At 46.2% G+C, this 23678-nt stretch overlaps 1 protein-coding gene across 1 annotated transcript in view; it reads left to right on the forward strand.

The window, feature by feature from the left end:
- INTS9 (integrator complex subunit 9) overlaps positions 1-23456 on the forward strand; it is a 148103-nt gene extending 124647 nt beyond the window's left edge. Inside the window, exons 12-17 of the mRNA XM_008249049.5 lie at positions 5069-5240; positions 7927-8051; positions 10088-10255; positions 19740-19838; positions 20915-21052; positions 22780-23456. Coding sequence (XP_008247271.1) covers positions 5069-5240; positions 7927-8051; positions 10088-10255; positions 19740-19838; positions 20915-21052; positions 22780-22956 — 879 coding nt within the window. The 3' untranslated portion in view covers positions 22957-23456. The remainder of the gene's footprint in view (positions 1-5068; positions 5241-7926; positions 8052-10087; positions 10256-19739; positions 19839-20914; positions 21053-22779) is intronic.
- Positions 23457-23678: the final 222 nt, after the last annotated feature.

Raw genomic sequence — 23678 nt, forward strand, 5'->3', positions numbered from 1 at the left:
ATGTACACTCAGGGAAAAGTGATGATGACTCAAGTAATTGGGTTCCTGCCACTCTCATGGGAGTTCCAGATTCCCAGCTTCCGCCTGGCCCAGTCCTCACTCTTTTAATAATATGGGAAATGAGCCAGCAGACTGGAGCTCTGTCCATCAGATAATAATCAGTGACCAATAATCAATACAATATAGTATAGCAACTATTTCCATAGCATTTATATTTGATTAGGTATTATAAGTAATCTGGAGATGATATCAAGTATAGGGGAGGCTGTGCGTAGGCTCTGTGCAAATACCACACCATTGATGTAAGGGACTTGAGCATCTCCAATTTTGATAACTGCAGAGTGATCTTAGAACCATTCCCTTTCAGATACGGAGGAATAAGTCTCTTATCAGTGTTAATTTCTTGATTTTAATGGTCACGCTATTTTGTAATATAACCATGTTGACTATGACTATCTCACTCATGGACTAAGTTCTGTGATAGTCTAATTTATATCTCTTCATCAGGTAGAGCCTCGTTCACTGAGATCATGTTGTGCAGATGTGTATATTTAGGGATTTACTGGTTTTGTTTGTTTCACAATTAACTGACACAGAGTAAATTGCAACAAAATGTCCTGCTAATTATTTTAACTGCTATTTTCCTACTCTGAAGGACAAGTCTTTTACAAACCAGAATACTGGATGGAAAGTTATAAAGAAGGTTGTTTTCTGTCCTCATATTCAGTAATATTATAGCAGCCAGAATTTTTGTAAGCTATGTCATTACCACAGTAAAATTAATGTCACACAATTGAATGTGACAAACATATTTTTTGGTGGACTTTGCATTAAAAGTCTGTTTTCCTCTCCTGTAGTAACAGCTAGGCTTTCGTTAGAACTTGTTTTTTCTAAGAGAGTTACCATATGCTTACACACACACATACTTGTATGTCATAGATGACCTTGTCCCATTTATGGTTAGGAATACAAATAGACCATAGTGGTACCATCAGGGTTACTGAAATACACTTGTCATTATTAAGGTAGACCATCAGGCTGGCGCTGTGGCTCAATAGGCTAATCCTCTGCCTGTGGCGCTGGCACACCGGGTTTTAGTCCCGCTCGGGGGGGGCGGATTCTGTCCTGGTTGCCCCTCTTCCAGTCCAGCTCTCTGCTGTGGCCCGGGAGTGCAGTGGAAGATGGCCCAAGTGCTTGGGCCCTGCACCCGCATAGGAGACCAGGAGAAACACTTGGCTCCTGGCTTTGGATCAGCGCGGTGTGCCGGCCACAGGGTGCCGGCCACAGTGGCCGTTGGAGGGTAAACCAACGGTAAAAGGAAGACCTTTCTCTCTCTCTCTCTCTCACTGTCCACTCTGCCTGTCAAAAAAAAAAAAAAAAAAAAAAAGGTAGACCTTCAGTATAGTTAACAGTGTCCATAAGAAAATATGGGTTTGCTCTTAGCACTGATTACAAATTACCATACAGAATTCCTGCCCTACAGCGTCTTTTCCAGTGGTCAAATGTAGTTAAATCAGCCAGAAAAGTAGAGCTGGTTGAAAAAAATATGAATTTATCTTAATTTCAATTCATTGATCAGTAGAGCTACAGAAACGATTGGTAGTGCCTAAAAAAGGGACTTGAGTGTACAAAGGCCTGCTGCTATTGTTAGAATCCCATTCATCTTCTTGACATCTGTGGGTATAGTAGACTTACTCCTGTAGACAGCCTCTTACCCACTTAACTGGGATGACTAATGAGTTTGGCCACACAGGTTATAAAAAAAAGTTTATGGAAAATTTGATTTAAAAATGTTTATTTGGGTGTAAAATTTTTTTAATCCATGCATAAATTTTTCTCTTACTGTACATTTTCCATGAACTTCGTAAAGACTGTAGTACAGCTGGGAAAAAAAGTCAGAATCCACTGTTCACTCCAAGTTTACTATTAATATCCCACCCAAGCATGTAACAACTGATTAAAATCTCCAGGGTAGTACTTCCATCTTCCTGATAAACTCACGTCTCTCTAACTAAAGATAAAATTCTAAAATGAATAGAATTTGCCTTCTATTTGGGGCTCACCCACTCTAGCCACATCCTCACTATTGGGATGACTTTATTTGAACTTGAAGTTGCTGACTGGTCCCCCTGGGTTGCTAACAGGATTAAGCCATGTCACAGACCATTTCTTTATCCATTAAATATATTATCTCAGGGCAGTGCTGCTTCGACCTCATTGATACGTAGGGTCTATGAAGTCTGGTGTTTTTCATCTGACTTTTTGTTGCTGAAGTGAGGAGGCAGGCACAGGGTTTAGCCAGCAGGCAGTTCCTGAGCAGTGTCACAGATGCCATCTGTGGTTATAACTGTTTATGGTGTTATCATGAAACAGGCCTGACACTGGGAGTGTGTCACCTAGCATTGATCAAAAACTCTTTTGGTTTTAGGGGAGGTGAGCACATATCTTAGTGGTTAAGCTGCTGGTTGGGATGCCTATATCCCATATCAGAGTGCCTGTGTTCAAGTCCCAGCTCCACTCCTGATTCTAGCTTCCTGCTGATGCTCACCCTGGGAAGAAGTGAAGTCTTTGCCACCCATGTGGAAGACGGGGGTTGAGTTCCTAGCTTCAGCCTACACCAGCCCCAGCCATCACAGACATTTGGGGAATGAACCAGAGGATAGGATATTCATTCATTCATTCTCTCTCTCTCTCTCTCTCTCTCTCCCTCTCCCTCTCCCCAACTCTCCTTCCTTTCCCGCCTCCCTCCACCCCCCCATCTATATCTGTCTGAAATAAACATACAAGTAAATTAAAAAATACACACCCTAGAGACAAATTTGAGGTGGTGTTTGGCCTACTTCTTAATACAGCTCTCTCTGTCCTGAGGGAAAAAAAATCTCCCAACTTTCTCTGAAAGCCAGTGTGGTCTTTGTCTTTGCTAAGTTGCCATAGTAACTTAACACAGCTCTGACTTCTCAGGAGGATTTCCTGTACTAGTCAACAGCTTCTCATGTGAGGAATGTATTTATTGTTGCCAGGACCTGGTGATTCGCAAATGTTGGGAAAGTTAATTGTATTCTAAACAATGCATGATACTGAGGACTTCAGGCCAAGCTGGCAGTGTCAGGAAGCTATGAAACAAGTTTCTGGAAGTCTGTCAATGTTAAAAGGACTTGCCTTTCTCATCTGTTCCAAAAGTCACATTGTTAAATGAAAACTTTGGCTAATTTGAATGACTTTGTACAGACAGTTCCCAACCTGTGATGGTTCACCTTAGATATTTTGACTTTGCAGTGGTTGTGATATTCAGTAGAAAGCATACTTTGAGTTTTGATCTTTTCCTGAGCTAGCAAAATGCAGTACAATACCGTCTGGCCATGCCAGGGCAGCAGTGAGCCTGTAGCTCCCAAATGGTCTGTATCTCCTGTATTGTGCTGCTATGCTGGGATGTTTGGGAGGTTGGGTGTATTAAGTATGTTTTTGACATAAAGATAGTTTTTCAGGATATAACTCCATTGAACGTCAAGGAATATCTGTGTGGGGCTTTATTTTTTAGGGCAGTTTTAGGTTCACTGCAAAAATGAGCAGAAAGTACACAGAGTTCCTGTATACGACCTTCTTGCACACACAGAGCCTCCTCCAGAATCCACAACCATGCCAGGTGGTACTTTTATTACACTGGTGAACTTGGACAAGTACACCCATAAGTCTCACAGTTTGCATTAGAGTTCATTCTTGGTGTTGTGCATTCTGTGGATTTGGGCAAATGTATAATGACATGGATTCATCACAATAGCATGCAGATAGGCCGGCGCCGCAGCTCACTTTGCTAATCCTCCACCTGCGGCGCCGGCACCCCGGGTTCTAGTCCTGGTTGGGGCGCCAGTTCTGTCCCGGTTGCTCCTCTTCCAGGCCAGCTCTCTGCTATGGCCCGGGAGTGCAGTGGACGATGGCCCAAGTGCTTGGGCCCTGCACCTGCATGGGAGAACAGGAGGAGGCACCTGGCTCCTGGCTTCGGATCGGTGTAGCGCGCCAGCTGGAGCAGCCATTTGGTGGGGGTGAACCAACAGAAGGAAGACCTTTGTCTGTCTGTCTGTCTGTCTCTCCCTCTCTCTCTCTCACTCACTGTCTAACTCTGCCTGTCAAAAAAAGAAAAATGTAAAAAAAAGTAGCATACAGATAGATTCCCCAGCCTGAAATCCTTTGTGCTCTGCCTAATCATCCCTCCCCTGCCCCAGCCCCTGGCAACCGCTGGCCTCTTTACTGTCTCCATAGTTCTGCCTTTTCCAAAAGGTCATTTCACTGAAGTTTTATTAGTATGTAGCCTTCTCAGATTTCATCTTTCACTTAGTAATAGGTTCTTTCGTATATTTTCAGAGCTTGATAGCCCATCACCTTGTACTTCTGAATAATATTCCATTGCCTTGGTGTACCACAGTGTATCTATTCACCTGCTAAATGGCATCTTGATTGTTTCCAAGTTAGTGCAGTTAATGGATAAAGCTGCTGGAAATGTCTGTGCAGATGTTGTAGTGAACATAAGTTTTTAATTTCTTTGGGTAAGTACCAAGTAGTAGTATGATATGTGGAGTATATGAAAAAAGCATGTTTAGTTCTGTAAGAAACCACCATACTGTTTTTTCCAAAGTAGCCGTACCATTTTGCATTCCCACGAGCAATAAGCGAGGGTTCTTGTTTTTCCACATCCTCACCAACATCAGTTGTGTTGATGTTTGGATTTTGGTCATGTGATTAAGTGATTAGTAGCATCTATCTTATTGTTTTAATTTGCATTTCCCTAGTGGTGTATGATGCTGGTTTGCATCTACATATCTTCTTTGATGAGGTGTCTATTCAGGCCTTTTGCCTGTTTTTAAATTGAGTTCTTTGCTTTCTTGCTGAGTTGAAGAGTTTGTAAACTTTGAGTGATGGTCCTCTCTGAGGTGTGTCTGTTGCAGATACTGTCTCTCATCCTCTGTCTTCTTGTTTCTGGTGATGTGTTTAATTCAGCTGTACATACCCCCTTGGGCTTTGGTTCTTCCTTTAGGCAGACTAACATCTCTTCTTCTTTTCTTATGTCTTCTAGCTCATTCAGACCAACAAGCTGAAGCACTACCCCAGCATCCATGGAGACTTCAGCAATGATTTCAGGCAGCCGTGTGTGGTGTTCACCGGGCACCCTTCCCTCCGGTTTGGCGACGTGGTCCATTTCATGGAGCTCTGGGGAAAATCTAGTCTCAATACTGTTATATTCACAGGTAAATTTCAAAAACAACCAAAACCCTGCTTTTTCTTTCCACTGGGACCATGGTGGTCTTTCCACATGGGACCCAGGAAGGGTTTCATCATAATCTAAGGCATAGACATGAACCTGATTCTCTTGTATGTACCAAAGAATGAGAAACTTATAAGGAAAAGAGAGTAAAGCAACATGGCCTGTTAGATAACTGTGTATTGAACACAGCTTTTATTTCTGTGGGTTTTTTTTTTTGTTTCTTTGTTTTTCTGAAAGAGTGACAGAGAAAGAGAGATCTTTCATCCATTGGTTCATTACCCAAATGGCCTCAACAACCATGGCTGGATCAGGCCAAAGCCAGGAGCCAAGAACTCCATCCTGGCCTTCCACATGAGTGGCAGGAGCCCAAGTACCTGGGCCATGATCTGCTGCCTTCCCAGGCACTCTAATAGGAGGCTGGTTCATTAGGCAGAGCAGCTGGGGCTCAAACTGGCACTCCACAATGGGATGCTGTTATTGCAAGCAGCAGTTTACCCTGCTCCACCTCAACATAGGCTCCTATTTCTGTTTTTGAAGATTTTTCCCTGAGATGGAATTCTACTGAACAGCTTTTTGATAGGATTTCATGAGTCATTTCAAGTACTACTAAAATTCCAGTAGTCAGATTTGTTTTAACCTTTTGAAACTGTTTATCCACATGGGTCTTTGTCTTTCTTTGTCTTGCAGTTTTTTTCTTGGAGACAAACCACTCAGGACAAACAAATCCTTTAATAAGGTCAAGTAGGGATGTTCTTTAATCACTATTACATTTTAGCAATGTAAAGTCTTCAGACAGCATTGATTTTCAAAATCTTACAAGTAAAAAAGTTCAACCCAACTTGCTGTATTCTGTAATTAAGCCAGCTCCCCTCAGCAAGCCTCACCCTCCTTTACTGTTGATCACCAGCTCCTTGGGTTGCCCTGGGGCACTTACTATAAAGTGCTATATGAGAGCACCTAGTAAGGTGCCTCCCATGGAATTTAGACAGCTTTCTCCTCCCTAGACCAGGGACACATCTGTAGTCAGAGTTGGGTTGCTGGCCCCATCGCCTTGAGAGGAACACTTACTATGGGTATAAACATGATCAAAAGACCTTCCTGTAAGATCTGGGGTGGTAAAGTGACTTGAGGTGGTTAGTGGATCTGGGCCTTCGTTCTAAAGTAGGAACTGTAAGAAATTCTACAGTTGGGCTTTTCAGTGATTCCTATCTAGAACAGAAGAAGACTGGCGTTCAGGATAGTGTAGGTAGTGTTTGCCTGTTTTGTGGTTGAGACCATGTGATGGTTTGTGTTCAGTCATGATTACCAAGAGGTCTTCCTAGTCTGGGTCCATTGTGGCCACTAACTGGGCTTGTTTGATGTTGGTGTTCTGTGAAATCGCCCAACAGAAGGCCACCATGGCCTAGCCACCTCCTACTAATATCACAGCTGAGCTGAAAGTGCTGGGAGAGCTCCCAGTCATCAGGCACAGGCTTTCTCTTCTCAGGCCGGCTTTGGGTAAATGCAAAGGAAGTCAGGCCATGGGACGTTTATTCACCATTGCCAGAAGTTTACTAACAAGAGAACGTTGTTTGCAGTTGATCTTTCCTGCTTCTTTGAATGAGTTGTGACTCTCTGGTTGACAATGGCTACGGTACTGACATGGGTACAATAAGAGGGGTTGACTTCAGTGTTAATTTTTCTGTAGTAAATTTTTCTTTAGAAATCAAGGATTATAAAATCATTTGTGACAAAACTCTGGGTAATGAACTTACATTTAAACTGGCTTGTTAGGCTTCCAGACCAGGAGCTTTGTCACTCCTGACATCCAATAGCGTGAGACAGAAAGAAGTTTCAAGCCACCTTTTCTGTTTGTGCTATGTTGACTGTACATGAGAAAAGGGAGCCAGTTGTGGGTGGCCTGTTCTTGCCTCATTGTGGGGAGGAGGGGTGGAGGTGGTTCTGGGTATTTTTAAGGAAATATCTACTGGAGGTGGTAACCCCAGTATCTGGAAGTTCTGTCAGGTGTTCTGAGACACTGGCGAAGTTACTGTGCTGGGCTTGCAGGAGGAATGGAATAGTCCTAGCAGAAGCCTGTGTGATGTGGGCTCAGAGTCTAGTCTGTTGCCTCTTAGGTGTGTCCTGTCAGCAGGGGGCCATGATGCTGATTTATCTCACATCTGAGTGTTGACTTTGGGCACATGACATGATGTGAGTCACGTGGTCTGTGCCAGGCTGTGCTCCACACTGTGAAGTCATTGTTTTTCTTTGTATTTAAGCAGTATTTTGTAGGGAACACTTTGAGAATGTAAATATTCTCTTGTTCCTCAAATTTTTATCTACATTTTTAGTATTTATTGATGATTCTCATCTGACTAAATTATTACTGTGATGATTACCAAGTGGGATTTTTTTTGAAAGTCATCATTTGTTTTATATTTAGTTGCTGTACATAAGAGCTTTGCCTTCTCCTCCATGTACTTGTGTATCCCCTCATTCATCTGCTTCTCCGGGCTGGAAATGTTGAACCTATACGTGCAGGTCCATCCCGCCTCTCTCCTTATTTGGAACTCCTTTCCTCCCGTCGCTGCACAGGACTCACTGACTTATTCACTGTGCTGCCCATCTGCTTGGCCCTGACTTCATCAGCCTTGCTTGCATTTTGAAATTCCTTTTTGTACTTTGCTTAGAACCGGACTTCTCCTACCTGGAAGCACTGGCTCCCTACCAGCCCTTGGCCATGAAATGCATATACTGCCCCATCGACACACGGCTGAATTTCATCCAGGTGTCTAAATTGCTTAAAGAAGTGCAGGTACTGAAGGAAACTGCTTGTGTGTTTGTGTGGTTAAGTCACTGTGGAGTGTGTGCTTCTGTGGTGTGAGTGGACGGGTGTCTAGCTGCACTCAGGTTCTTGTCTCCCTCTTCTCTCAAATGTCTGCAGAATGCTGGGACGTGCACTCATTACCCTTCAAACTTAAAAGTCACCTACTGACCTTTACACCCTGAAGAAAATTTCCATTCGAAAGAAATCAAAAAGGAAAGGGAAAGAAAGCATAAAGAGTCTATTATTTTTGTTGAGGACCATCTTTGTCCACTAAAAAAAAAAAAAAAAAAAAAAAAAACTATCCATCTTCCTTCCATTCCTCAAAAAAGTCATTCTAGAAACATGTTTCACTGAGCTGACAGGCAGTATAGTGTAGCAAGGTCTAGCATCACATGTTGGGTTTTTTTTTTTTTTTCAGTTTGAGTTTTGTTGTTGTTCTTGGCTCATTTTGCATCTTCTTCCATACAGACAGGGAGGAAGTAGTTGGGGTGAAGTAGTAGATAAAAGGAAGGAAAGGAAGGCTCTCTGCGCAGAAAGAGAAAGCCAGAGGAGGGAGACAAAGGCACTGCCGCAGGCCAGTTACTCCTCACCTGGTGAGCTTCCCGGCGACTGGGAGTGGGCAGGCTGTGGGAATCAGCAAGGAAGCCAGCTTAGAACAGAGAGGAGAATTCCTGGTTTTCTATAGCCTCATTGTTTCCAAGGATGCCCTGGCGCTACCTCTTGCCTCCTCACCTAGTCATTCAGAGAGGCGTGACGGTCTCCTTCCATTTTTTGGCCTAGATGAGAAGTTCTCTTTCCTCCTCTTCACAGAATTTTGACCCCAAGACAAGAGGCCCTTATATAAAATAAGGTAACTAAAAATAGCTGAAAAGCTAAAGAGCCTGAGGAAGGTGGGGAGAATGGATTCTGGTAATCACTAATTACTTGCTGTACAGGGAAGAATATTTTTCTGTAGCCAGCTTTGGCCTAGCTGGAATGATTTTACACCCCACTGTGTGCTCATCACTGTACTGGGAGAAATAATTTATAGCTTGTTTTCATTACTCAGTAACTTCAAATCCCAGTCAATAAACTAACCGGATGCTCTTCCCACCCCTCTGGTCATGTGCTAACATTTGAACCTGGAGGCCATCTGGTCTCCGCTTTAGGAGCAGAAACCCTGGAAGAAGCTGTTAGGCCATGATTGTGGAGGGAGGAGACTCTGAAACAATAGCCAAGTCAGGAAGACTAGCAAAAGACGTACGAGTCCTAAGGAGCAAGTGCTATTTTATATCCAGCAAGCTTAACCTGGTGGAAAACCTTACTCTTTAAGGACCTTGTGGCTTGGTTCAAACTCTTAAGTAATAAACACAGGAACAATACAGTGACCTGTGGACTTCCAACATTAGTTTTCAGTTGTGTGGTACTTGTCTGAAGTAAACATTGGTTTGCTAATTTTTTTTCTTTGAAGATGACAAAAAAGACATTTTGTCTAAAATTTCCTAACTCTGATTCATTGTCATGCAGAGCTGAGCATGGGACATAACCAGTGCCTACCACCTAATACCAGTTGGCCTACTTCCAGAAGAAACTTTAAACGAGAACTACACACTAGCACGAAGAGTTCCAACCCTTGCTAGCCAGCCAGGAGCATCCAACAGTTGTGCCCTAAAGGAGCCTAGAGACAGACCAGCTAAGAGTAAACACATGGATGTTACCATGGAAATTACTTTGTAGAGTAGAAAAAATAAAAGCAAACTGAGGCAATAAATCCTTCACTCATCAGTATGACTGGCAGTTCAGGGGTTTTCCTTGAAGTTTTTATTCTGCTCCCCTCATATACACACGTACACACACACATCCATCTGCTCACTGGTTGGTTGGGTTTGAGAGGACGAGAGTTCGAGGTGGCGTGAAAACAGTGAGTCTGAGCCATCAGGAAGCCAGAGTGAGAGAGGAACCAGCCCTCTGACCTGGCTGCTCTGCACTGCAGCCTCCTCTGCTTCCCTGCCTTTTGCCGTGACCCTGTTCTGCTGTTTCTCCAGCCCCTGCACGTGGTCTGTCCTGAGCAGTACACCCAGCCACCCCCAGCCCAGTCCCACAGGATGGACCTCATGATCGACTGCCAGCCCCCGGCCATGTCCTATCGGCGGGCCGAGGTCCTTGCCCTGCCCTTCAAACGTCGGTACGAGAAGATCGAAATCATGCCAGAGGTGAGCTGTCTCTCAGGTTTAACTTGAATTTTGTGTTTGAATCTCTTGATGAAAATGACCAAGAGGTCGCTTTCTTTTGGGTTTGTGTCAAATATGAATGAACCAAAGACCCACAAGCAAGTAACTGGGATGAGGAGTGACATCCCAGGGCTTTCTGATTTTTCAAATAAGGAAATGCCAGCTGTGAAAACTCAGGACCTCTCCCAGGTCAGTGTGCAGCAGAGTGAGCCGCGAGGCCAGGCCACACGCCAGAGCCTTGACGCAGGAAACACGGATGCCAGCCCTGTCCCTAGCTGCCTCAGGAAAAAGTGGTTTTCCTCGTCTTTGCAGGACCTCATGAGTGAGTCAAATCTCACTGAGTTCAGAGAGGAGAATAACCCAAAAAGATGGACTGTAGATCTTATTTATATCCACTTTAGTACAACTTACAGGTTTTGTTCCGTCAAAGTCGAAGTATTTTGTAGTTATGTAAAATCTCAGCTTCTGCGTGAGTAGAGACAAAGTACAAGGCACATGGGACATGCAGGACAGGGAAGGTCTCTGAGCTCAAGTGACTTGTCTGGGGTAAGGAAGGTGAGCAAGCTCTCCTGAGATGAGGACGGAGGAGAAGACAGTAGGAGGCTCCTCTGGCTTCCTTTTGCCTCTTGAGACAACTTGAACATGTTTTGAGCAGACACAAAATAAAAAGGATAATGTATTGTTAGAATCAGTGTGCCCCGGCCGGCGCCGCGGCTCACTAGGCTAATCCTCCGCCTAGCGGCGCCGGCACACCGGGTTCTAGTCCCGGTTGGGGCGCCGGATTCTGTCCCGGTTGCCCCTCTTCCAGGCCAGCTCTCTGCTGTGGCCAGGGAGTGCAGTGGAGGATGGCCCAAGTGCTTGGGCCCTGCACCCCATGGGAGACCAGGAAAAGCACCTGGCTCCTGGCTCCTGCCATCGGATCAGCGCGGTGCGCCGGCCGCAGCGCGCTGGCCGCGGCGGCCATTGGAGGGTGAACCAACGGCAAAGGAAGACCTTTCTCTCTGTCTCTCTCTCTCATGTCCACTCTGCCTGTCAAAAAAAAAAAAAAAAAAAAAAGAATCAGTGTGCCCCAAATTCTTTTTGGAGTTTGAGATTCACATGGCAGTCAGACCCTGGATCTATGGTCTCACCTCCTGAATGACACTCTCTTAGTGGCCCCACCAAAGGCCCCTGGAGAACCCTGGTGCTGTCAGTAGGAAGCCAGTTTCTAGTACTCCTAGTCCTTTCCAGAATTAACCAGAAAAGCAATAGATAAAGGAGATCCAAACCAACATCAGGAATTAATTTATGTAAAACTGAGCCACCAAACCAACAGATGTTTTTTAAATGCAAGGAATCCTGATTTTTATAATGGCAAATAAAAGTAGATAATTTATAACCATTCTTGTCTTGTTCTTGGTTCCTTGAAAGGGAACTCTCCCATATGACTGCTGTCGGCAACCAGTGTATAGGGAGACCGAGTGAGTGCAGGCTGGAGGGCTGCAGATGTGGGGGAGACAGGCAAGAACAAGGCCAGTGGCCTGCAGGGGAGCTTCCTGGATGCATTGGCAGAGACGTCCAGCGACTCTGCAGAGTCTGAAAGCACATTCTGCTCACGGTCACTTGTGCTAAGTCTTCATCCTTCAAGGGGGAATTCAGCTGTTGAAGACAGTTTTTCTAAAGAGGCATTTGTAGTTTAGTCACTGGTTTATACCAAATTATAATTTCAAAGCAAAGATATTAATTCTAATTTCTTTTACTTTAAGCTTTATTAATTGGTTATAATTTTTTTTCTGAAAGGGTTAAGGAGCTGGCATTGTGGCTCAGCAAGTTAAGCAGCCGCCTGCAATGCGGACATCCCATGTGTGTGCCAGTTTGAGTTCTGGCTGCTGTGCTGCAGTCTAGCTAGCTCCCTGTGAGGTGCCTGGGAAAGCTCTGAAAGATGGTCAAATATTTGGGTCCCTGCCACCCATGTGGGAGACCCAGACAAAGCTCCTGGCTTCATCCTGGTCCAGCCCCAGCTGTTGTGGTCATTTGGGGAGTAAACCAGTGGATGGAAGATCTCTCTGTCTTTCCCTCTATCTCTGTAGCTCTGCCTTTCAAATAAATATATAAATCTTTTTTATAAAAAAGAATTTTTTAAAGTCAAAGCAGGTTAGGCAATAAACTAGAAGAAAGATATGTGTAGCTTCTCAAGTTGACTTGTTTGAAGATCATTTGGATGTTTATGGTCTTTACATTTTTTTTAAAGTTTTTAAGCTTTTTATTCAGTGAGAGAAATGCGCAGGAAAGTGAGGGCTTTATTTAGGGGAGAAAGAGGTCTAGAAGCTAAGTTGGATCCACACCAGGCAGAGAGCAGTCTAGGAGCGAGCCACAGGGAGCAAGCGTGCAGGCCGGAAAGCAGAGAGCGGGCAGCCTGAAGGCCCACAGGGCAACAAGGGTGCATGACCAAAAGAAGGGAGGTCTTATAATTCTTTAAAAGGGAAAAATACTAATTTCTAGTTGGAGCTTGGGAATTCAGCCTCTTAAGTTCTGTTATTTTGGCTGCACACCTGGCTTCTGTTTCTCTCCGTAGAGCTCACTGCTGAGTGAGGTAGTTCAGTCTTCCTGCAATGCAGCCAAGTCTCCCTTCCAGTGTCCTCCCAAAGCCTCGTGCAAGAACTGAAATGGTGCCTGTCTGCTGTAGCTTTCGAGTTGGCCCATCCATCAGGTTAATGTGGCCTACACTGGAGTGTTTCTGTTTTGTTTCAGTCATTTGGCCTTGTTAATAAAAACTATTTTGGATGAATGAAAGATGAAAATTGGTTTCACACTCCAAGAAGGGTGAGATTCTGTTTTTGTTTTTGAAACAGAAGTGGAGCTAACCATCCCCAATTCTAACTTTATGGTTATTTCATTTGTTTTTCATAACTTGGATTTTCATTTTCTCCATGCTTTGCTCGTCTTACTGTGAAAGGCACTGACGCAGTGCCTCTAGATCACTTCTGTCTGGTATTTGATCCTGGTGTTTTATTGTGCTACCGCATCAGCCCCTTCTGTCTGGTGTTTTCCAGTGGCTGGGATTGAAGGCCTAGGTTTAGGTTTCTGAACTCAAGGACAGCAGTTCTCAAATGTTTTGGTCTTAGGACTCCCTAAAAATTAGAACATTAAGGAGCTTTTGTGTATGTGGGTTATATCTGTTGGTTTATTAGAAATTAAAACTAGGAGTTTTAAAATATTAACTCATTTTAAAATAATAATATAAGTCCATTATATGCAGATAATATAAAGACAAAAGCAGAAATGAGTTCCAGTTCCAATACCAGAGATAACTACTGATAAAATGTTGGTGTATTACCTTGTCTGTTCACTTGTGTGTGTGTGTGTGTGTGTGTGTGCATGCCGTGGAACTATGCCTCATATACTGTTGTTTTCACGTAACAGTATGTATATTGCGTCACTAAAGAGATTTTAGAATCTCCAATTTTGTTTTGTTTTCAAGGATTTACGTATTTATTTATGTGTTTGAAAGTCAAAGTTACAGAGAGATGGAGAGACAGGAAGATCTTGTATATGCTGGTTCATTCTCCAGACAATTGCAATGGCCAGGGATGGGCCAGGTTGGAGATGGGAGTTTCATCTGAGACTCCCATGTGGGTGGCAGGGGCCCAGACACTTTGGGTCATCTTCCACTACTCTTCCCCAGCCATAGGCAGGGAGCTGTATCCAAAGTGGAGCAACTGGGATGTGAACGGGCACCCGTATGGGATGCTGGCATTGCAGGTGACAGTTTTACCCAGTACACTACAACGCCGGCCCCTAGACTCCTTAGTTTTAACAGATGCATGTAATGGTCAATCACAAGTGTATTTATGTAATTTATTTAATTAACTATTATTTATAATTATTTAACATTATTTAATTAGGTAATTTATTGAACTATTCCTTTACTGGTGAATATTTATTACTTCTGGCTTTTTTGTATTATATGTTAATACTTAGAAGAACAGCCTTTCATATAAATCTTTGTCCATAGGAAAACATTATGCAGTTGGAATTTCTGGGTCAAAGATTATGAATATTTGAGTATTTATGGCTATAAGTTATATATGCCAGCTTGTTCCCCCAGAAAGACGGCAATGGTTTATACCCCCACATCAAAGCTGGGGAGAGAGTTCTCTTTTCTGCTTCCTGCTAACATCAGATGGTATCCCTTTGTTCTTTTCTAACTTTATTCAAGTCTTTTCTGATTGTATAAGTATACATTGATATCTCCTATTTCTTTGTTTAATAATGGGCAGAAGTGTTTCAATCCAACTTGCTACAGTGTTTCTTTTTTTTAACCTTTAAAGTAGACATGAGGAAGAAACTTCATAATCGCCTTTAAATTTAACCCTTTTATCCAGTCAGTCTATAAGAAGATATAGACTAATGTTTCTTGAGTTAATGATTAATTTTAAAAAGTTCCTTAGGGAAAAGACGAAGTGTTGTTCCTAGACAGAACATTAGGCTTTAGTTGTTCCATGTGGGTCATTTTTTTACAAAGTCCACCAACCATCTCTGTAAGAAATACTTATGTTTTACATAAAGGCAACTAGAGCTTAGAAACCATCTCTGAAGTCCATGCACAGGCTCCTTCTGAGGATTCTGCGCGATGTCAAGTCCCTAACTCTGGTAGAAAGTGGCCTGTGAGCTGGGAGAGGTCTTCAGCTTCCTTATGTCTCACTCTGTGTTCTTCGGGGGACTTGGCAAGTGCCGGTGGCTCCAGCTTGCCACAGGTTTGGGTGCCCTCCTGGTAACTCAGAGCAGAAACGGGAACACATACTGCTGTAGTTAAATCCACTTGCTGCAGCTCCTCTCTCAGCAAGGAATGGAAACAGCTGGTCACCATCTTCCCCTGAATTATGACAGATCTTAGGCCACAGCGACAGCCACAGATGAAGGCCTTCCCTCCAAACTACTGAGCTTCACGTGTTCCTGTTCTTACAGTTCTTCCCTTTTGCTTCCAGGAAAGGCCCCTTTCCTCAGATGGGGTTCCAGAGGGAGAGGATTCTAAAAGGAGGACCTTGGACATAAAACTGGAAAGGGAAAGCACAGCTCTTTATTTGAAAGGCAGGCAGAGCGACAGAGACAGGTGTCCCATCTGCTGGTTCACCTGCACTTGGTCACAAAACTAGGGCTGGACCAGGCCAAAGCCAGAAAACAGGAACTTGATGCAGGTTTCCCACACAGATGGCAGGGACCCAAGTAGTTGAGCCATTACCTGCTGCCTCCCAGGATGCGCGTTAGCAGGAAGCGGGAATTGAGAGCAAAGTTGGGACTCCAGCCCAGGCACGCTGACACGGGACGTGGGTGACCCAAGTGGCATCTTCGCTGCAGCACCAAGTGCTTGCCTGAGCGTAACTCTTCAGGGTTAGAAAGAATGTGATCAGGACCAACCAGCGGGGTAAGTGCTCTGTGGTTCTTGGAATTGCAGGGTATACAGAGACAGATGGGACCCACCACCGAGAGCCCTGCCCAGAAAGGAAACGTGGGCAGTGTGGGAGTCTAGCTGGACTTGACCCTGCAGCCCAGACACTTCTGCCCAAAGACCTCTGGTAATCAAGGTGTGGCCAGTCCCAACAAAGCAATTTTTATGAAAATGTATTTATTTAAAAGGAAGACTTTTACAGAGAGGAGGACTTTTACAGAGTGATCTCCCATCCACTGGTTCACTGCCTGAATGCCTGCAACAGCCAGGGCTGGGCCAGGCCAAAGCTAGGAGTCTGGAACTCCATCTGGGTCTCCAAAGTGGATAGCAGGGACCCAAGTACTTAGTCCAGGACTTGAACCGGTGCTCTGGTATGGGATGCCAGCATCACAGGCAGCAGCTTAACCCGTTTGCCACAATGTCAGCCCCCCCCCCCCAAAAAAAAGCTATTGTAGGACTGGTTTTCAAACACATTTGAATATCTTTCTAGATTTGAATAAATGGCTTTTCCTTCAGGGAACCTAATCAGTTCCAAGAAATAGCATATGGAGCATCAGTGAGGAAGCTCTTAGACCTCCTTTTATCTGGTAATAATGTTAGTTGCCTGTGTCATCCTCCACCCTTCCTCCTCCACAGCCTTCCACAGCTGCCAGGCAGAGGCAGCAAACTAAAGCTGAGCTCCACTGTTTTGGCCCTCCCACATCTACATTGTCCTCTGATTGCTCTCTGTTGATTCCCCATCATGGGAAGTTAGAGAATGATTCTCGAAGGACAGTGCAGGGATGGGTTTGGCCTAGATGTTAAGATAACTAGTTGAGATACTCACAACCCATATCTGAGTGTCTGGGTTCAAGTTCAGTCTGTCCACATGCAAAGTAGGAGATCTGAGATGTCAGGCCTCATGGGCCTTGTGATAAGAAATTCTCCCAGGATGGCTGGTCAGTGCTCCTCCCTCCCAGAGGCACCTGAGCTGACCTGTGTTGTTCTGGGCTCTGGGCTGATTTCCCTTCTGGCAGAACTGCCAGCTGACAGTTTGCCCACCTTCAGAGTCTTCTTAGAAAGTGTTCCTGGCTGCCCAGGGAGAGCGTCTCACCTACTTGATTCCTGTAATGTCGTCCCCAGACCTCCCATGCCAGCCTGACCTGTGAAAGGAGTGGTGGTAGGACAGAGAGGGAGGGGGAGTGTTCTTATGGGGCGGGGGAGGCACAGCCCGGCACCTGCCCTCCCAGGAAGGATCACTTCCCACTTACTCCGCGTGCGCTTTCCTGCTTCGTGAAAGTCCTCAAGCACAACTCGCCAGTCTGTTTCAGTGTCCAGACGGCATCATCTGCCCTGTGATGCTGATCACTGTGTTTGCTTAATGACACCTTGTATATTGTTGTTCTTAAGTGAAGTCGGTAGAGGTCTGTAAGAACCACGTTTGGCTGACCCAGGAGGCAGGGCTGCTGGGGAGGTTCCAGCTCACTGCGGTGCCAGGAAAAAAGGTACACGCCTGGCTCAGGTAGTGGGAAAGACAGCCGCACGTGTACAGGCTGTGTGTTCCACCACCGGGAAACTGAGCTCCGCAATCCCAGCGCCTCTGTCTCTGCCTTTCCACCTGGCATTAGTCATCCGGCGGGCAGATGAAGATGAGCTAGAGGCCAGAAGGAATGAAAACTCTGCACACGGTGCATATTTTGAGTGAGGGAAAGCTCTGATAGGTTTTTAAGAGACACTGTGAAAGGGCTTTTGCTTTCATTTTTGATTAACATGAAGACTTGTACAGTTTTATGGCATTCAGTGTAGTATTTTTATTTTTAGATTTATTTATTTGAAAGAGTTACAGAGAAAGGAAGAGCCAGAGAGAGAGAGAGAGGTCTTCCATTCACTGGTTCACTGCCCAAATAACCATAATGGCCAGAGTTGAGCTAATCTGAGCTAGGAACTTCTTCTGGGTCTCCCATGCCGGTACAGGGCCCCAAAGACTTGGGCCACCTTCTGCTTTCCCAGGCCATAGCGGAGAGCTGGATTGAAAGTGGAGCAGCTGGCCGGCGCCGCAGCTCAATAGGCTAATCCTCCGCATGCGGCGCCAGCACACCGGGTTCTAGTCCCAGTTGCCCCTCTTCCAGGCCAGCTCTCTGCTGTGGCCCAGGAAGGCAGTGGAGGATGGCCTAAATGCTTGGGCCCTGCACCCCATGGGAGACCAGGAGAAGTACCTGGCTCCTGCCTTCGGATCAGCGCGGCGGCCATTGGAGGGTGAACCAACGGCAAAGGAAGACCTTTCTCTCTGTCTCTCTCTCTCACTGTCCACTCTGCCTGTCAAAAAAAAAAAAAAAAGTGGAGCAGCTGAGACTCGAACCAGTGCCCATATGGGATGCCAGCGCTGCAGGCCCAGGCTTTAACCCGCTGCGCCACAGCACTGGCCTCTCAGTGCAATATTTTAAGACAGCCATAGCATAAGCCAATCATACTGGGAAATTAACTTTGATTTCACTTATTGCAAACTGTAGTTACCCTATAGTTCTGTGGAACACTGGAACCCAGTACCCTCACCCAGCTGTGTGTTGGTGCTCGTTATCCAATTCCTCCCAAACTCCCACCCTTCCCTGTCTCCTGCATCCAGTAGTCAGTATCTTAGATTTTTATATTGACCACATTTATATATTTAAACTTACACATACAAGAGAAAACATGGTGTTTGTGTCTGGTTTATTTCACTTAGCATAGTGAACTCCAGTTCCATCCATTTTGCTGCAAATGGCAAGGTTTCATTCTTTCTTATGGCTGAGCAATATTCCAGTGTGTGTTTACGTTCTTTATCCGTTCAGCCACTGAATTCCGTATCTTGGCCGTTGTGAATAACGCTGTAATAAACTGGGAGGCAGGTATTTCCTCCCTATGCTGATGTCCTTTCCTTCAGATACATTCCCTGGGCCATATGGTAGATCTACGTTTAGTGTTGTCAGGAACCTCCACACTGTTCCCCGTTTGGCTGTACTAATTTGCATTCTCACCAGCAGAGTATCAGGTTCCTTGTCTCCACTGCCTTGTTAGCATTTGTTATTTTTTGTCTTTTTGACAACAGCCATTCTAACTGGAGTGACATCTCACTTGTAAAAGGGTTTGGAGAGTTGGCTGGAAGCCTCTTGAAAGATGGCAGCGTGGCTCTGGCCCTTCAGGTGGTCTCATTTTTAGGGTAACCAACAAAAAGGAGATGGAGCTTGCAGTGGCACAAGGCTGCCCTGGGTGGTGTCTGCTCCGAGCTCAGGAAAAGCTCCCAGCAGATGGATGGTCCCTGGGAAGACGGGTCAGCTAGGTTGGTTTCTCCCTTTCCAGCCTAGTTTGGCCACCACTCTAGCTCCTTTTTTTTTTTAAAAAAAAAAAAAAAAAAAAAAAGACTTATTTATGTATTTGAGAGTCAGTTACTGAGGAAGCGGGAGAGACAGAGAGGTCTTCCATCCTCTCATCCTCTGGTTCACTCCCCAGATGGCCACAACAGCCAGGGATGAGCCAGGCTGAAGCGAAGAGCCAGGAACTTCTTCCAGGTCTCCCATGTGGGTGCAGGGGCCCAAGGACTTGGGCATCTTCACTGCTTTCCCAGGTGCATTAGCAGGGAGCTAGACAGAAAATAGAGCAGCCGGGACATGAACCTGCGCCCATACGGGATGCTGGTGTTGCGGGTGGTAGCTTTACCCGCACACCACAGCGCTGGCTCCTTCCCTCCTGTTTTGATCGACTGGTAGAGGGACTGTGTGTGTTTGATGTGTTTTTTATTTAAAATTTTAACTTTTTAAAAATTTCAAAGTAAAAGAAAATGGACTGTGGTAATCATGAAAGACTTGGCTTCCTCAGTAGTCGGTTCTTTCCCAGGGGGCTGGGCAGGCACAAGCTGCTGTGAGAATGGGGGGCCCTTGGGCCCACTGTTGCCATCCTGGATCTGCACTACGAAGGGCGGGGCTCATGCCCCAGGTGGCCTCATAAACTACTGGCCCGCAGCTCAGCACCTCCTGCCCTCCCACTGTATGCGCGCCCACCTCAAACCCCACTGTTTGCTTTCAGCTCGCAGACTCCCTGGTGCCCATGGAGATCAAGCCTGGCATTTCCTTGGCAACCGTCTCAGCCGTGCTGCACACGAAGGATAACAAGCACGTTCTCCAGGTACGAGCAGGTGCTGCAGGGTGGGAGTCGAGAGGGATGGGACAACTGGAACACTCCCCGCCCCCAGAAACAACCTGGTATCTCAGCTGCTCCCAGGACGTCACTTCCCAAACCAGGAGACCCTGCAGACTGAGGCACTCGATTATGTTTGACAGAGGGTGCTTCATGTGAGGCCTTTACTGCTTCTCTGGCCACAGGCCTGAGAGAGAGCAGAGCAGAGCAGAGCAGAGCGGAGCAGAGAGAGCAGAGCAGAGAGAGCAGAGCAGAGCGGGTCACTCCTGGCGAAGCGGCTGCGTCTCGCCCTGCGCACTGTTCACAGCTCTGGGAGCGTGAGCATCGCCCGCAGCCTCTGTGGCGCGTTCCTAGAGGGGCATTTCTCAGGCTCCCACGCGCGCTGCCACTTGAGCAGGATGCTGGGGGGGGGGGGCATGAAAAGTGACAGATGCTGCCCACCCCAGCACGAGCAGAGATGCGTGAAGGCCTGAGAGCCTGGCGCAGATGACCCGCACACGTGCCTGCGGCACTGACTGACACGCAGTGCAGATGTGGGCCCTTGACCCTGCAGGAGGGTTCTCAGGTGTGGACTGTTAGATGTGGGGCCCTGAGAAAGGGGCTGACAGATGGCAAACACTGGACAGGTCCTTAACGTGCACAAGATTCTCTCCCAACAGGCAGCATCTCTGACCTTCGGTTTCTTGACAAAAGTACCCAAACTAGGATTTTTTCCCATCAGTCTGCCCCAAAAGTTTATTAAAACAATGACACAGAAAATACTGACTTGAATCCAAATATGGCTCTTGATAAAAGGCAGAGAGCCTAGCCACAGAAGATAGCACTCCATGTGGGTAGTTTTGTGTGTGGTGTTGGTTGGACTCTAGGTAGAGCCCCCAGCTGATAGTGAACCTGAACTCAGGTTCCAGCTGGTTTTCCACACCACAGATAACCGCGCTGCCTGGGGCCCTGGCAGCTTCTGGTTCCGAGAGGCACTCACGGGACAGGGTGGACTGCTGCAGGTTCCCAGTGCCTGGCCCGGGCCGCCGCCCCTCTCACCGAACCATGCTTTCATCCTGCTCTAGCCCCCTCCCAGGCCCGCGCAGCCCACCAGTGGTAAGAAGAGAAAACGGGTGACTGAGGACGTGCCGGACTGCAAAGCTTTGAAGCCTTTGTTGAGCGGCTCCATCCCCGTGGAGCAGTTTGTGCAGACGCTGGAGAAGGTGAGCGTGCACCGCTGCCCTGAGTGAAGTCCTTTATCTCGTTCATGGTCTCCTCCTGGCTTCCAGGAACATGGAGTCCCCACTGTCCACGCTGCTGTCTGGCGTGTGCTTGTTCCAGGGTCCTGCAGCGAGAGGCTTACAGAGCCCTGAGCTGAGGACGCTGTCCCTCTCCAGTGGCTCCCCCGTTGATTCCACCAGCCCATCCTTGCATCTGGTAGGCAGCTGGGAGAATGCCTCCCCAAACCTGTTTCCTATGGGAACCGGCTTGAAGAACAAGACTTTCTTCAAAAACAGATGTGACAAACAGGACGGAGTAGGAAAGGCCAGGATACTCCGTCCCCGCGGGCTGCACCTTCCTAGACCCCTTGCTGTCACAGGAGAACTCACTTTGGGGGAAATTGTCTTGCTAGATCCCTAGGAAGTTGGGAAAAGGTTCCTGCAGTTCACTGATGGTTTTGGAAGGGGATTACCTGGGAGGACACTCGTTCTTCCCTCTGTGTCAGTGCTGCTTCTCTTGACTGCGATTAAATTGTAAAAATCCAACCTTAAAGGTCTGTGTGATTCTGCTTCAGCAGGACTTCAGCAGTCAGAATTTTAGCATTAGGATTAGAGAATCCTGGACAGGAAGGAGCAACTGGCTAGCGAGGTGCTACCATTAATGTTTTGTTTTGGAAGAGCTGCAACTAACAAATGATTACAAGATCATCTGCTACCCACCTATTAATAAGCACCTTTTGTCCAAACTAAGTATCTCACTTACCAACTTCTTTCACATCCTAAAGGCTTTCTTTGTTGGGCTTGGTTTTCTCCATTTGTCTGAAGACTCGCCCAAAGGGCAGGCCTCGGCCAGGGTGTACAGGTCTCCTCCACCTTCCCACCACAGGTGATCCTGTACCAGGGTCCTGCACAGGTGATCATGGCCCCGCCTTCCTTGTGACCTGACAGGGCTCCTGGGCCCTATTAATGGACCTCAAGTTGGACTTATTTTTGAAAAACTTTGAACAACTTGCTTTCCCAGAAAGACCTTTATTTAGTTCTGCTTGGCTCATCCAAGGCATTGGTCTCTAGGTCCTGACTTTGGATATGCCTCATCTTACTGCAGCAAGAATGTCAGTACCTGTCCAAAACCACATGAGAACTTTCCATAACTAAGAGGAGACAACCTCCCTACAGCAAGGCTTTGTACCTGTTTCGTGTCCCTTTCAGGCAACTTTTTTCCACTTTTTCACCTTAAGAAAAGTGTGCAATTAGCATTAGAGATAGAGAAGTGTTTGCTAGGATGCCTTATCCCCGTCCCCACGCCACTGGTATCTTTATGAGAAATGGCATTTTCATGGAGCTCAGAGCAGCTGAGACTTCGGATGGAGCCTTCATCCCGGGGAACGTGAGCTTCGGGCGGAGGAGGGGAACAGCCCTCTGGTCCCAGATTCCTGAACACTGGTGCCTGTGTGTTCCTCAGATACTTCACAGCAGGTGGGGAAATTCTGGTAGTGCTTTGTGTGAGATCTCGCATGTTTGGGGACACTTGTTAAAGTGTATGAATGATGGGTGACTTGTATTGCTGCAGCAGGCCATGTTACTAGAACCACGAGTTTTTGAGGAGGGTTGAGCGTGCCAGTTTCTACAATACTGAGTGGAGTCTAGAAATGCCATTTTAGAAGCCACAGTTGGGTCATCCGGTCATGCCTTTCCCATCAGCCCCTCCTCTTTCTCTTCTCTCGGTGCAGCATGGCTTCAGTGATATCAAGGTGGAAGACACAGCCAAGGGCCATATTGTCCTGCTGCAGGAAGCTGAGACGCTCATCCAGATTGAAGAAGATTCAACCCATATCATCTGTGACAATGATGAGATGCTCAGGGTGCGACTGAGGGACCTTGTCCTCAAGTTCTTACAGAAGTTCTGAGTGGGACACTTGAGCCATTTCTACTTCCCCGAACTCCTGCAGCCCTTCACGGTGACTGCGCAGAGGAAAGGAGTGAAAGGCCGTTGGCCCTGTCTTTACAGTGTCATCAAGGAACAAAGAGGTATCGCTCAACAAAATGATCTGGAATGACGGCCTGGATCTGGCCAGCCTCCCTAGCTGTGTGTCAGCAAGAACGTTCCCCTCTAAACTTTAGATTTGTTTGCTTCTCAGCTCTGACATTCTTGAGGATTCCAGTAGTTGACAAGCTGCTTCCCGCGACGCTAGTGGTGGGTGGGGAAGCAGAAAGATGCTGCCCGATGTGGCTGTATCTTCATGGCTCACTGGCTTCATACAGGGGAAGCAGTCTTTGATGATGTTCTCCTTACCTGTCTCCAGTGCTCTACCCAATAAGAAAGAATCTCCCAAAAAGCAGTAATTTGAACTTTCAACTGCCTTTTATAGTGTGGCCCATTTTGTTAATAAAACGTATTTTTATAGAAGCATGCATGCTCTATTGAACCTGTAATCTGTGTAGTGATTTGGAAGCTGAAAAATATGAAAGTACAAACAGAATATCATAATCCTAGAAAACATCACAGCCAATCCAGTTTCAGCTCTATGTGAACATTGAATCATGTAACTCGGCTGCTACTTTTTTTTTTCTTTTTTTTTTTTGAGATAAACAGATAAAGCTCCCATCACTGGTTCATTCCCTAAATGCC

The sequence above is a fragment of the Oryctolagus cuniculus genome, chromosome 2, assembly GCF_051225735.1.
Source record: "Oryctolagus cuniculus isolate XC-2025 breed Fujian yellow rabbit chromosome 2, ASM5122573v1, whole genome shotgun sequence".
Taxonomy (NCBI): Eukaryota; Metazoa; Chordata; class Mammalia; order Lagomorpha; family Leporidae; genus Oryctolagus; species Oryctolagus cuniculus.